General features: G+C 51.6%; 1 protein-coding gene across 1 annotated transcript in view; it reads right to left on the minus strand.

The window, feature by feature from the left end:
• Nucleotides 1-13,964, minus strand: part of LOC109694868 (lipase maturation factor 1) — a 50,188-nt gene that overhangs the window by 18,652 nt on the left and 17,572 nt on the right. The window contains exon 2 of the mRNA XM_020177057.2: nt 11,990-12,055. Within this exon, the coding sequence (XP_020032646.2) occupies nt 11,990-12,055 (66 nt within the window). The remainder of the gene's footprint in view (nt 1-11,989; nt 12,056-13,964) is intronic.

Below are 13,964 nucleotides of genomic sequence, written 5' to 3' on the forward strand. Positions count from 1 at the left end.
CAGGCGAGTCTGATGTGGGCTGCTGCTTTCCATCACTGGGCAGTGTCTACCCCCATGTCACCGGGCAAGGGGGACTTTTCTCCTCAGATCTGAGGAGTGCTGTGTCGGACACAACCATCATGGAGGAAGAGGACCTACAGATGGATAGGACAGGATGCCAGTCACCTACCCCGGCATCCCACTGAAGACATAGCCTCTGGACCCCAGAGCACCCCAACAAGGGAGGAGCAGCAGAGGATGAGGGCATGGCCACTCCGTGGGGATGTGCATGCTGGTTAAGAGGTGTGGGACTGGAGAAGACAGAACCCCAGCTGGGTAAGGTGGGGAAGTCTCCTGCCAAGTACACAGATTTACATGTCCTCACAGGACAAAGTGCTATGATGAAGTGAAACAAGTCAACCCCCAGCCCAGAGTGGGCCCAGAACAAGCTCAGAGAGGGAGGCCCCCGTGGGCTTCACCACACCCCATAAAATGAGAATAATGATGTGGGTGACAGTGTTAGGGGGCAGATGGTGACTGGGCTCCCTGACACGGTCAGCTCACTCAGTTTTGTGAGTACAGCCCTGTACCTCTGTGGGAGAGCTGAGCTCCTGGGGGAGTGTGGCCTGCTGCGGTCTCCCTGCTCCTGCAGGGAGTGAAGCCCCACTTTTGCTTGCACTAAAGCTTGGTTGTAAAACTGTGGAGGGCAGTGGCAACACTACACCCCATAAAGCGCAAGCCAAGAGTTGAGAGCTGCTGAGGCCACGGCTCTGCTGGAGCTGCAGCACGCCTGCTCATTAGACGGGTGATGATGTGTTGTGCCCAGACATTCAGTCACGGTTTACAAATCTGTTCTAAAAAGACACAATTTTAAGGAGGAAAACATAAGGGGGAAGATGCCTGTCACAACCCAGGGAGACACGGAGGCCCAGCCATCCCACCACTGTCAAACATAAAAGTCTGGTCTACCTATCCCCATTCTAGACAGTGCAGATAAGGTGCTTGCGGTTTAATGTGAAAGGTTAGGCCATAGTTCTCACAGGGAGAATGAGTTTGTTAAATTCACTTGATTTCAACAGAAGATGCTGCACTATGGCAGCTCCACTGCTGGCCCAGACGGTCACCCCACAGGCACTGCCCAGAGCCTGGAGGAAGATAGGACGTGTTCAAGGCAGGTTCACATGCTGAAGTCCAAGTTCTCTATCTGGGTTTTGGGGTGACCAATTTCTGCCTCACACCTGGTGGAGTTGGTACATGTCATGGGAAAGTGGTGGAGATGGTGCTGAGCTCCCCACGGGATGGGGGGGTCACTCGTGCTGGTTTAGTGAGGCCCAAAGAGCTGTGTGCCACTCGGTATCACACCATGGCCTCCACGGTGCTCTCCTGTGCCCAGTCACCTAGGATGCTTCTACTTCCACTGAAGACAGAAAGACACGTGAGTGATAAAGACAGTGGTGACTGGGATGATCAAAACACATGACTGGGCTGGGGTAAAGCTCACTGGCACAGCATTTGCCTAGCATGTGTGAGGCTCTGGGTTCCATCCCCAGTACCACAAAACAAAACAAAAAAACAATGGGCTCCTCTGTGGTGTTGGGCACTCCAAGCAGTGGCTACCAGCAAGCACTGAGGTAGCCACCCACTGGATAGTCCAAGAGGCAAACTGTTCCCTCTCCTCCAGTCTCAGAGGTCCCGAGCTTGTCAAGAGAACAGAGGGGCTTCCTGGCTCTGGCCTTGTGAAGCCAGGCCTATGAGAAAGGGCCTGGAGCCATGCTGCTGTGAGGAGGACCATCCCACAGTGATTGTACAGAAAATAGCTACAGCATTCCAAAAGGGAACAGGGCAAGAAGCATTTCCACCATTAAGGATGCTGATAAGGCAGATGAGAAGATGGAAAGGAAGTTAGTGGAACTGAAGACACAGCCACGGTAACTCCTAAAAGGAGACCTAACAGAGTAACCTCTGCTCCCCATGGCACCACTGGTCTACCAGTGACCAGAGGGACCTTGGGAATTCTCATACACTGTCACTGAATCCCTAAGGAAAAGGGGATACAGACAAAACATTTGAACAGATACTGGTGGAATATTTTCCAAATGTGATGAAACCTACAAACCACAATCCAAGAAACTCAACAACTTCTACAGCTCAACAAGAAAGAGAGGACACTACAGCAGAGGCCATCAGAATCAAATTGCTCGGGACTGGTGAGAAGAGAAACACCTTACAGTAAACAGAGTGAAGACACACTACGGAGAAACAGACACAGGTTTCACATAGGAAGCAGTGCGGTGGGAAGTGGACTGTCTTCAAGGCACTAGTGCCAGCCTGCAGTGTTCTCTCAACAGTAATCGCTTTCAAAAGCTAAGATGAGATAAAGACATGGTCACACAGTGGCCAGCGGACAGAATATATCACCTGCAAGCATGCACTATGAAAACACAGAGGAAGTGTGAGGTAGAAGGAAAACTGGACATGGGCAGTGAGCATAGGGAAGGGCTAGTACACAGCAGGCACAGGAGGCTGCTTTCCAAGTTAACACCTTTAAAAGGTGATATGACCATTTAAACAAAAGAATAAAATGTAGCATATGGTTTATAACATATGTAAAACTAAACAGCACAACCATAATCTCCAGGAGGAGAGAATGGAAGAATCTTGTAAACATCTTTTTTTTTTTTCCTTTCTTTCTTTTTTTGGTACAGGGTTTTGAACTCATAGCACCAAGTTTGCTAGGCAGGCACTCTATCACTTGAGCCATGCTTCCAGCCCAGCAACTTTTAAAATTTGACAGTACTGGGGTTTGAGCCCAGGTCCCCAGGTCCTGCCTGGCAAGTGCTCTAAACCTGCCCTGGCCCATGCCTCGATTGTCCTGTTTATATCTTCTACTTAGCAGGGACGATAGGCATACATCACCATGCAACTTTTATTGGTTGAGATGAGGTCTCCCTAACTTTTTCCCTGGGGCTGGCCTCAAACTGCAATCCTCTCAATCTCCACTTCCTGAGTAGCTGGGATTATAGGCACAAGCCATCACAACCCAGCCTCTCTTAGCATTTTGAAATAAGTATATACGTATAAAAATTTTAATATATAATTTAATAATTACATATGTAATCTACATGGAACAAAGAGTTATAGCTAATAAACCAAGAAAGGAAATAAAAGTCATAAAAATATTAAATTAATCCAAAAGAAGTAAAAAAGGATGAAAAAAGTGATAGACAAGAGACTGAAATGTGGTTATATCAAGGGTTGCATTTAGTGAAAATGACCTAAACACACAAAAGGGAGAATTTGTCAGATGGGATACATAAATTAAGACCCAGCTGTGTGCTGCCCACCAGCGAGCAACTACTTCAAAAACTAGAACACTACAGGCTGAGAGGTAGTGAACAGCCACCACGAGACACTGTCCACGACGAGCCTGGAGCACTGTGCGGACACCAATGTCACATGATGTCAGAGCGAGGGGCAACATCGGGCGAAGAGGTCGTTCCACACCAACCACAAGGACGCTTGGCACGCAGACATCTACACACCTAATGACTGCTCCAAATCCATCAGGCAAAAGTGCGTAAAATCACAGACGATAAAAGACAAATCCACATGTTAGTGAAAGAACTTGATCTCCCTTTCTCGGTAATTAATAAAATAAGCAGACAGGAAGTAAGGAAGGGTGCAGAGGAGCTGGAAACCTCGATTAACCAACGAGACCTCATTAACATCTACAAAAGACAGAATCCAGATGCTCTGCGCTCAAATGGAATGTCCCCTAAGTGGACCAAATTCTGCACCACAAACAAGTCCGACAAAGATTCAGAAACAAGTATTAAAGACTTAAGTGTGTAAGAGTATATGCTCTGACAGTGAAGGAGTTAAGTGAGAAGCCAAGCACAGAAAGATAGCTGGAAAATCACCATGTATTTGGAAACTCAACCACATATTCTAACTGGCTTGGTGCAGTCTGTATTCCCAGGTGTGCTTATCACTGATTTCTCACAGCCACCATTGGGGAGTGGGTTCTAATCTCAGTAGGGAAGACAGAGCTTGCTCAGGATCACACAGCCAGATTAGGACACCCTGGGTGCTTCTGTCCCTGGGCTCTGCCACAGCAGTGGTCACTGTGACCCTGCACCTGCCTGTGGCTTGACCCTGGGGCCCTGAAAGGCGGTGGAAATGTACCCCACAGGCAGCCACACTCCTGGGACCCAGTCTGGAGGTCATCCTTCTTGCTGATGCAGGGCATGGGCCTGACTCTAACACCATCATGAGGCTGGTCTCTAGCCAGGCTGTGCCCCCGATGCCCAGCCCACCCTAGGCTCCAGTACATGCATAAGAATTCCCTTCTTCCAAAATCAATAAACTTGCCAGTGGACAAGCAAGTAAACCACAGCAGTAAATCAGTCCCCTGGCCCTGATTCAGTCACAGTTTCTATAAAGTTAACTTTTATGGCTTTCAAGGGTAACGCCAACCTTGGTACAAGTCATTCCCAGATTAGTGGACCCCTAAATCTTAGGGCGCTCAGTGACCCTCATCCAATTATAGCCCGAGACATCTGGTAGTGCATATCTCCTGGTCGCAATTAGAAGCAGGATCTGCTGACCTTAGGCCTGTGTGGGGGAGGCTCAAGAATCAGGAGGAAGAGCTCCATGGGATGGAGTCAGTGGGTACAGCCCCAGCTGTGGGCCCTGCACATTTGCGCCTGCACGAGCCTCAGGGGATGGGCTGCTCTAGGTGGTGAAATGTGTTATGCTGAAGGTGGCTGCACTGGGTTATGCACTTAAATGTGCTTTCTCTCAGCTCCTTACAGTACTGTTGGGACACAAGTAGCCTCAGACTGGGAAGAAGCCTGGCACATGGGGTGAAATGTGCATAAGCCAGAAGCTTCAGCCAGCAAGGCCATTCTGGGCTGCAGGACGCTGACCTTGGGGGCCACCGGCAGCTCTGAGCCCTTGCAGTTGCTTGTGGAGTCCTGGGAGCCAGCCAGGCCAGTAGGTACCTGTGACCTGCTCCGGGCCCTGGCTGCAGCACCAAGAAATGGCAGGGAGGGCTGGCAAAGCCAAGTGGCCAAGATCTCTCCAGTGCTCTGTGCCAAGGCTAGCATTACTATCACCAGGACAGTCTGATGTGGACTTGTGCCGTTGACCTTCAGCCCCTCAAATGTGGGAGCCCCAGGTGATGCTAGGCACAGGTATGGATGGGGAGGCTCTTGTATCGAGTGACAGATGGGATGGATCACGTACAAGGGACACACCATGCTGTTGAGGATGGCTCCTTGCAGGTCTGTGGGTGTAACCTGGTCAATGAGGTGAGCGACCTCTTGGTCTCCACACGGTCTCAGGATCTGCCTATAGCCTGGACACTGTCCTCTTGGGGAGGACAGGCAGGAGAGGAAGGATCCCATGTTGACATCAGGACCCCTCGGCCCTGTGTCTGTGATTCATGCCCACAGTGGTCCCCACCACACTTGGGCAGGCGTGCACACGTGTAATATTGTGAAACAAGGAGATAAAGCAAGGGGTCTTCCTCTCAGAGCTTATAAACCCTCTGCCCTTCCCCATAAGTGGAGAAGAGAGTGTTCGTCACTCATGATGAATGAGCCCCTTTCAATCACAGAGTTGAGTTTGCTGGAGAGGCCTTCTGGAGGGCAGGCTGTGGTTCAGAGGTGCCCACTGGGATGGTGGCTGCACCGGGGCTCTGGTACTTCCAGAGATGTCATGGGTGGCTGGTTCTCCCCCCTCAGGAGGGTCTCTATGCTCTCCCCACCTACACTCTCAGCCCCCAGGGAGGGCCTTCATGAGTCTCTGCCTCTGTCCTCTTGTTCCCACAGCCCTCCAATGTCTGCAGGTGGACTTTTTGCAGCCTCTGGCTGGCTTTTGCTGTGCTGAAGTAAATGAGAACTTAGAGGACTTTTCAGAGTGAGTCAGTCGGCTTTTAGTTCAGGGGGGCAAGAGCACATGTGACTCCCATAGCCCATGGCGTGACTCTGGGCCATATGGAGTGGGTCAATCCCAGGGCAGGCAGGGGTCAACATAAGCTGGCATTTTAAGTCTTTCTGGAACTACCTGGAGTCTGATGGCCTTGCTGAGTCCCTCTTGATCTCCCACACTGTCATCACTCCTTGCCCTGGGCACATGTCTCTTTACAGACTTAGGTGTCTGAAGTCCCCAAGGCCAGGGCTAGAGCTTGCTCACATAGTCATCTCAGGGTTTGGACTACCAGCCCAGTAAATGCTGAAGCTGTGAGCAAACACAGGATGACAACTGTCTGCACAGCAGCAGGTAGTCTTTGCCATGACCCACCCCACAGCAGAGTTCTCTTCTGGCCAGTGTCACTGCATCCTGGAGCTCAGCCAGTGCCTCAATCTGGGACCTTGGTCACCAAGGTGAAGATCCTGGGGCTTCTTGATTAAAGTCGAGCAGAGGTTTAGGAAAGAGAATCTACAAAGACAGGCTGGAGCATGTGGTCTGTAGCTCATGGCTGATATCTCTGCATTCCTGCCTTCTAAGTACAACATCTGCTCAGACTTGTGGCTCAAAGGTGAGCCCACAACTTTCCCTGCAGGTGGGAAAACTGCATTTACAAATCCACATGTTAACCAGGAAGCAGGGGCCTGGCTCTGGGACCTGTGTCTTCTGATTACAGATCTTGTGCCCTGTGTTGGCTGCAGCAGCTTCTGTGGACTGAGGCAATCACATGCTGCTTCGATCGTAAGCATTTTAAATGCCCCACAGCAGAAAAACACTGCACTTTGCCTTTTGAAGTCCTAGAAGCAGCTACTGTTTGAAAGAATGAAAGGAGAGAACTTGGGGCTTCACCAAGCCACTGTACTCAGTGGGAGCGGAGTCCCCTGACAGGTCATGGTCCTTGGAATGTACTTGAACTTCCCAAAATTTTCAAGAGTATCTGCCTGGCATGGACTGGGCTGGCTCCGTGGAGGCACAGTCAGGTACAGGGACGATGTAAATGACGTCCCTCAAAGGACTGTTCTGAGTTGAGAGAAAACAGATCAGAAGAGACAACCATGTCTGGTCTAATCCCACAGATCTGGTTCATGTGGGCCAGGCTTCTCCTTCTGGAGACTCCCCTTCCCAGATCTGGGCCCAGGGCAGCAGAGCAGTGGGCTTCTTGGTCACATCTGAACAGTGAGCACTGTCTAGCAGGCATCCTGGACAAGTGGGTTCCGATGTGGACAGAAGTGTTCCCTCTGTGTAGGAGGTAGTGAGCCCTTGCTCTGCTTCCATCCTCAAGCGTTCCATGTGCTGTGCTCCCCTTCCAGCAGGCACAAGTGGGGCAGCATCTGAGGTCACTTGTCTGCCCACGCCCACTCTCGAGTTAGTGCTGCCCTTGTCAAGATCTGGGGTCTGTCTCTCCCACCCTGGTGAATTTGGAGACAGGGGACCTGCACAGGAAGTGAGGGGGCCTCCCGATCTCCAGAGGAAGGGGAGAAACTTCTAGAAATACCAAGTAAAGCTGTCCTTACACACGTTATATTGATGGTTAGAGAAGCAGAGTGACAGGGAAGTGAGCATGGAGCCCGAGGCTCAGGCCGGTGCTCAGATGGCCATGTTGTAGGTTGTCTGCACACCTGCAAGAGTACTCAGCAGGAAGGCGCACACACACACACACACGCATAAACACATGTGTACATACAGTATGCTCCCCAACAAAGACAAATGCAAATGTGCACAGAGGTGCCCAACCGCCATACGGAGTCAGAGGTTCCCAGGCACTGTGTTGTACTGTCAGGAGCTCCGTGTTGACCATGGTGGAGGTGACCCGTATGTCAGCTGTTCTCACCGTGAGCCTGAAACCCTAACTTAAGAACAACTACCAACACACAAAGGCTTCTTTATGCACGTGGAGGCTGTAGACTTTACAAATAATAGGAGTGGAAAGTGATTTATTTCCCTGGTTTAAAGGTCAGCCTGGCCCGCCTGACTCTGGAGCAAACAACAGCATCAACTTCCGTTACTTGTTCACTGCCATGCAGCCCCAAAGCAACAGAGGGGACACAGGGAGAGAGGAGAGACAGAGACAGAAAGAGAGAGACAAAGAGACGGGGGCAGAGACAGACAGAGGGAAGCAGAGAGAGAGAGAGAGACAGACATACACACAGAGGGAGACAGGGTCGGGGAAAGAAGGAGGGAGGCAAAAAAGTCAGAAAGAGAGGGAGACAAGGGGGAGAGAGGGAGAGCGAGCGATACGAAGATGCTACATTCTCAGGCACAAGTCACATGATGAAGTCCACAGTGGTTGGCTGTGGTACTTGTTAAGCCACAGAATACCTTTCCACAGTTCTGGGAACCAAAACACACTCATCCCTGTTACAGTATAGCCTGAGGGCCTGGGATGGAGGGTAAATTCAGGAAAGAACTTGTGTATCAAAGTCTTCAGAGGTTGGTCAGCTCAGACCTGCTGACTCCCTATCTCCCCACCCTGTGAATTCAGGAATGTAGCTCACTAGGAGCCACACTGCTCTGAATGGATGCCATGCACTTTGCAGACATGCACAGAGCTGCACCAGGTGAACTGCACTCCTGTTTCTCTCCTTAACCAAGTGTGGTGGACGCAGGGTTGCTGCAGCATTTCAGAAGCTGACTGTGACCACCATGACAGAGGCTCAGCAGTGCATGATGCTCAGCAGGGATCAGCATCACGATGCTAAGCCAGAGTCCCAAACACAGTGACCAGGAGACATGAAGGCGCTGTGAGTGTGTGACACTAGAGGACAGTGCTGATGAGAGAAGCAGATTCCAGTAATTTGTCAGCCTCTCCCCAGGTCACAGGAACCACAAAGTCACACGGACACACACTCCAGCCTCCCAAGGACAAGCAGGCCATGTGGACAGTGCTATGGGCAGCATGGCTGCTGGTGGCCCTGGCTTGACTCTGGGATACAGTGACTTGATGAGAGGCACAGACAGCCCCCAGTTCAGAATTCTTTCAACTTTACAGTGGTGCAAAAGAGACTTGCATTTTTAACAGAAATCATACTTAGAATTTTGATCTTTCCCTGGACTAGGGATATGTGGTATGGTCCTCTCAGTGTTGGTCAGTGAGGGGCAATGCCTGGCTGGCCCACCAATCACCCAGGGCCAGTGGCACCCTAGAGAGTGCTGGGCTTTCAAAAGAGAGAGAGGGTCAGCATTGCTGATTGCACTTTCTACAGGGCCCAGTCCATCGTAAGCAGAGGGTACCTGCACTTGATCTTTACCCAGGCTCCCAGCATATAGCTCCTAAAACCCTCTGAAGTTCTGAGGGACGGGATAATGGGCATCTGCGGTTGTCTATACTAAGCCACACCAGCATTCACACTGAGGCCTCTCCGAGGGTGGGCTGGTCTAGACATCTGCTCTGTGAATGGGGGACTTTCTGCCCACCTCACCCTGGGGAGGGCACTGCAGGTGGACTTAATCACCAACAGCCAGTGAGTCACCAGCTGCCCATGTAACGAAGCTTCCACAAAACCCAATACAGCAGGGCTCAAGCTTCAGGGCTGGTGATACAAGGGGTCATGGGGGGTGACATATCTCCTCCTTCTGGCCGTTCCTGATTGTCTCCTTCACAATAAACGGAATCATAAAATGTTGCCTGAGATCTGTGAGCTGTACTACAAATTATCCCACCCTAGGAGGGGCTGTGGGAACCCCAACTGTTAGTCAAACTGGACAGAGATTGTGGGTCGCCTTGGATAGGCTGCTCACAATAGGTGTCTGACATGGAGCCATCCAGGCCCTGGCCCTGGTCCCTGTGGGGTCATCAGACCACCCAGCTCCAGGCACTCAAGGGCCATGGCCTGGTCCCTGGGCACAGCCATGTACTCACTGTCAGTTTGAGTCCCTGCCCTGGTTGCACTTCCCTGACTGACAGCCTCCCTTTATAGCCTGCACCACTGCACATGAGCCACATGTCACCGAGAACAAAGGCCCAGAATCACACACTACCAGTAAACACAAATGACAAAAGTTCCATCAGAAAGACAGTCTTATGTAGGCCAATGCCAACTATGGAGTCCTGAGGAAATGAAGCCCAAGACTAGTGGCAGGCTGCACTGTGAGCCAGCACAACCAGGGAGGAACTGCCCGTCTCTGAGGTCCCTCCTCCCCGCTGAACCCTACTCTCCTCTGTGCCAGACAGGCCTGGCTCTGTCCCAGGCAGCCCACTCTGGCTCTGGCCTGCGCTGCTAAGTGGCCCTTTCCCTGATGTTGGGGCAGGACAAGTACCTTCTGCTACCATCAAGATGAGGCCTAGGCGGTATCTAGGTTCTCTCCCAGGGCTGTTCCCGGCTTGTGCCCTTTGCAGCCAGCCAGTCATCCTGACCAGAGAGGGTTCGGACTCGGTGTATCCTTCTGTCATCTCCCCAGTGCAATGGGGCCCACAACTGTGGTCCAGAGAGCTGGTGGCTGACACTGTGGGACCCCAGAGCAGCACTGGGATGACCCCTTTCACCTGGCCCCTCACAGGTCAAAGCAGTCTGATGGTGGGGAAACTTCACGGCCCCCCCCTTTCCTCTGATCTTCCTGGTCCCAGCTTGGCGGTAGCCACGTAACCCAAGTCTAACAGGAGCACCTGCCCCCATGCATCTTGGTGGCCAGGCTCTGAGGAGCAGGCATAGATCTAAATATGCCCCAGGGTTCTCGCACAGACCTAGGTTTGCAGTGGGACAAGAGCGCACTGGCTAGACACAGTCCATCTGTCCAGCAGACCTTGTGTGGTAGCAAGGGAGGTAGATGTGTTGACTCCTCCTGAAATCTGAAGCCATAAAGCTCCCAGATTGACTGATGCCTAACCTGTAAGTGATCTGTGCCGACGATGGCCCTGCCACCAGTTGTGCTGGGTGTAGGACTGCCTTGGTGAGATGCCCTGTCCCCATGGGGCAGGGACAGCCCAGGCTTCACCAAACAGGCTGAGGGCTCTGGGCCTCATCCTCAGGGTAGCTGTGGCCCTGGTGTGCAAACACCTCTCTGCACACACCAGGCATCTGTCCCACATGGCTGCTTTCCATCACAGCAGGAACTGGAGACCCTTCCTCTCTGGTGCTTCACAAAGAGAATGTCCCAACCCAAGGCAATGAAGCTTCCGGGGTCTCACGTAGGGCAGGGTCGGGATTTCTGAGGGATATACGATTGGACAAGAGGAGTCTCGGACATCAAAGTTAAGACATCCCAGGCAGCCACAATGCAAGTGGTGCATCCTGCCCAGCTGAGTGACACAGTGACGCAAGGCAGAGCACACAAGACCCATAGCACAAGGGGCTATATACCCTCAGTGTCCAGAGGACATTAAGAGCCCCAAACTCAGGACTGTAAACTGAAGGCAGTGAGACTGGCACATGTGGTCTCTGGTCAGATGAGCAGGTAATGATCCACTTCCTATCCCAAGAATGGGCAATGAGCCAAATGCACAGAGAGCAGGACGGGTGACACAGGTGATGTACACAAAGGCTCTCCTGGGCACCGTGATACAGAACAGATGAACTTCACCTAGATGTCACACACCCCTGAGTTAATTCTCAAGGTGATGCTATCCCTGTCCCCACCCCAAGATGAGCATGTGAGCCTCTGGCAGGGCCACGCCTGTCTGGAGGATCTGAGATGAGGGTCCAGGGCTGGTGCTTGAAGTCCTGGCTGTGGGTGGGACAGGGGACTTGGGAGCCTGAGCACAGGAGTCCTATCTGCCAGGGTGTGACAGAGTCACAGAGCAGCCCCCACCCTGCACCTCTGAGCAAGTGGTGCACCTGGGGAGCCGCAACCCCCAGGAGGACAGGGCACAAGCTGGCCCAGGAGCTTGGGCAGGATAAGAAAAACCAGAGTATCCAGCTGGACTTGCAATTGGTGCAGACCAGATGCCCATCCCACCAGCCATCAGGTGGGTGATGCTCTGAAAGCCCCCCCTGGTGACCTGACCCCCAGCTAAGGGAAAGGAGGGAGGAGGGGACATCCATGTGTACCCAGGGACAGCATAGTGGCTCCAGCTGTAGAATGTGGCTGGACCTGTGCTCACCTCATAGTGGAAGTCCATGCAGGTAAGGTCCCACCAGCAGCGGTCCCCCCGGATCTTGATCAGGCCCTGCAGAGGAAGAAAGTGGACAGCATCAGTGTCAGGGACTGGAGGTCATAAAGCAATGACCCTGAATAGGAACAGCTTCCAAGGGTGAAAAGTGACCATCCATGGAGGCCAGAGCTGTACTGTGGGGGGTCTCAGGAAAGGCCTAACTTCCTGCATGAAAGACTCCAAGAGTAAGATTCCAAAAGCTTCATGAAAGGCACACGCAGGCCTCTTCCCACTTAACAAGTCACATTACAAACTGTGGCTTCATTTCTATAAAGTCAGTGCACTTTCTCTTTCTCTTCCCTCCTTCCCTCCTTCCCACACACAAGGTTTTTACTGCCAATTAGCAGCATGTGAGGGAAGCCCAAGCACAGGCTGGTAGGGTGTCCATGTGAGCTACTCTACTGCCCTGAGCAGGGGTCGTGCACGGACTTGCCTGGTGGTGAGGACACGTGGGTGAGGGAAGCTTGCAGACCAGTGAGAAGCTGCCTGTCCATGCTGGGTCAGACAAGACCCCAAATAGCAAGTGTAGACAGTGATTACTCCACCTAGCGGTCAGCTACCCGCCCCGCCCCCACGTCCAGAGGGGTCAGGGCATGGGCCCCACCCACTTTCTCTTAGGCAGTGTCCACGTCATGTGATTTGCTTTTACGTCAGAAACAAATGCCCCCTCCCCCACCAGAACAAAAACCTCAGCTTGAGACACAGTCCTTTTTTGTCTCTTCCATACTAGCTGAGCTGGAAGGAGAGAAACAACTTCATAAAAGTGGTAGCTTCTTGAGACAGTGGTTCCTGCAGCTAAGCCATATCTGGAAAAGTCCCACTGGCTCCATCTACACCATCCATCCACCCATCCTCTCATCATCCATCCATCTCACCCATCTCCATACTCATCATTTATCCACTCATCCATTTATTCATCCATCCACCATTATCTACCCACTAACCCTCATCTATCTATCCATCCACTCATCATCCATCCACCGTCACTAGCCACTTGTTATCTATCCATTCATCCATCCACCAGCCCACTTATCATCTGTCTTTGCATCCATCAATCATCTACCCATTCTTCTCTCCATCCATCAACTCATCATCCACCTACTCAGTCACCATCTGTCTGCTCATCCATCATCCACCAACCAGTATTCTATCACTTATCTACACATTTACCCACCTATCATCCACCCATCCATTCATCCGGCCATCCCTCATCTATCCATACATCAATCACCTATCCAACATCCATCCATCATCTATCCACTCATCTATCATTCATCCATACATCATCCATGTATTCAATATCCATTCATCTCTCTATCTGTCCTTTGTCCACCCACCCATCATTCGTCCATTCATTCACCCACCAATCATCCAATCATCCACCCACCCATCATCCACCTACTGTCAATTCATCCATCATTCACTCATCCATCCATCCTTCATCACCCACTCATATATCTACTACTCACCATTCACCACTCATCTATCCAACATCTACCCACTCATTCATCCATCCACCATCCATCTAGCCATCATACATCTATCACCCAACATCCATTCCCCACTCACTCATCCATCCATCCATTCATCCACTCATTCACTGATCCTCTGTCAACTGAACATTCATCCATTCATCCATCCACTGGTCCATTCATCCATCATCCGTTCACCATCAGTTTGCAGAACTGAACTGAGTGCTCACAAGACACAGAAGAGGTGCATCCTGGGGTTGGGGGGGACAGGCATGTCAGAGATGCAGAGAAGAGTAGGAGAGGGCGCTGCAGGTTGCTTGACAAAGTACCACAGTGGATGGCTTATAAACAGACATTTCTCACAGTCTGGAGGCTGGAAATCCAAGGTCGGGGGCTGGCATGTTTGGTTCTGGTGAGGGCCTGCTTCTGGTTTGCAGACAACCAACCTTTTG

This window comes from Castor canadensis, chromosome 17, assembly GCF_047511655.1.
Source record: "Castor canadensis chromosome 17, mCasCan1.hap1v2, whole genome shotgun sequence".
NCBI classification, from domain to species: domain Eukaryota; kingdom Metazoa; phylum Chordata; class Mammalia; order Rodentia; family Castoridae; genus Castor; species Castor canadensis.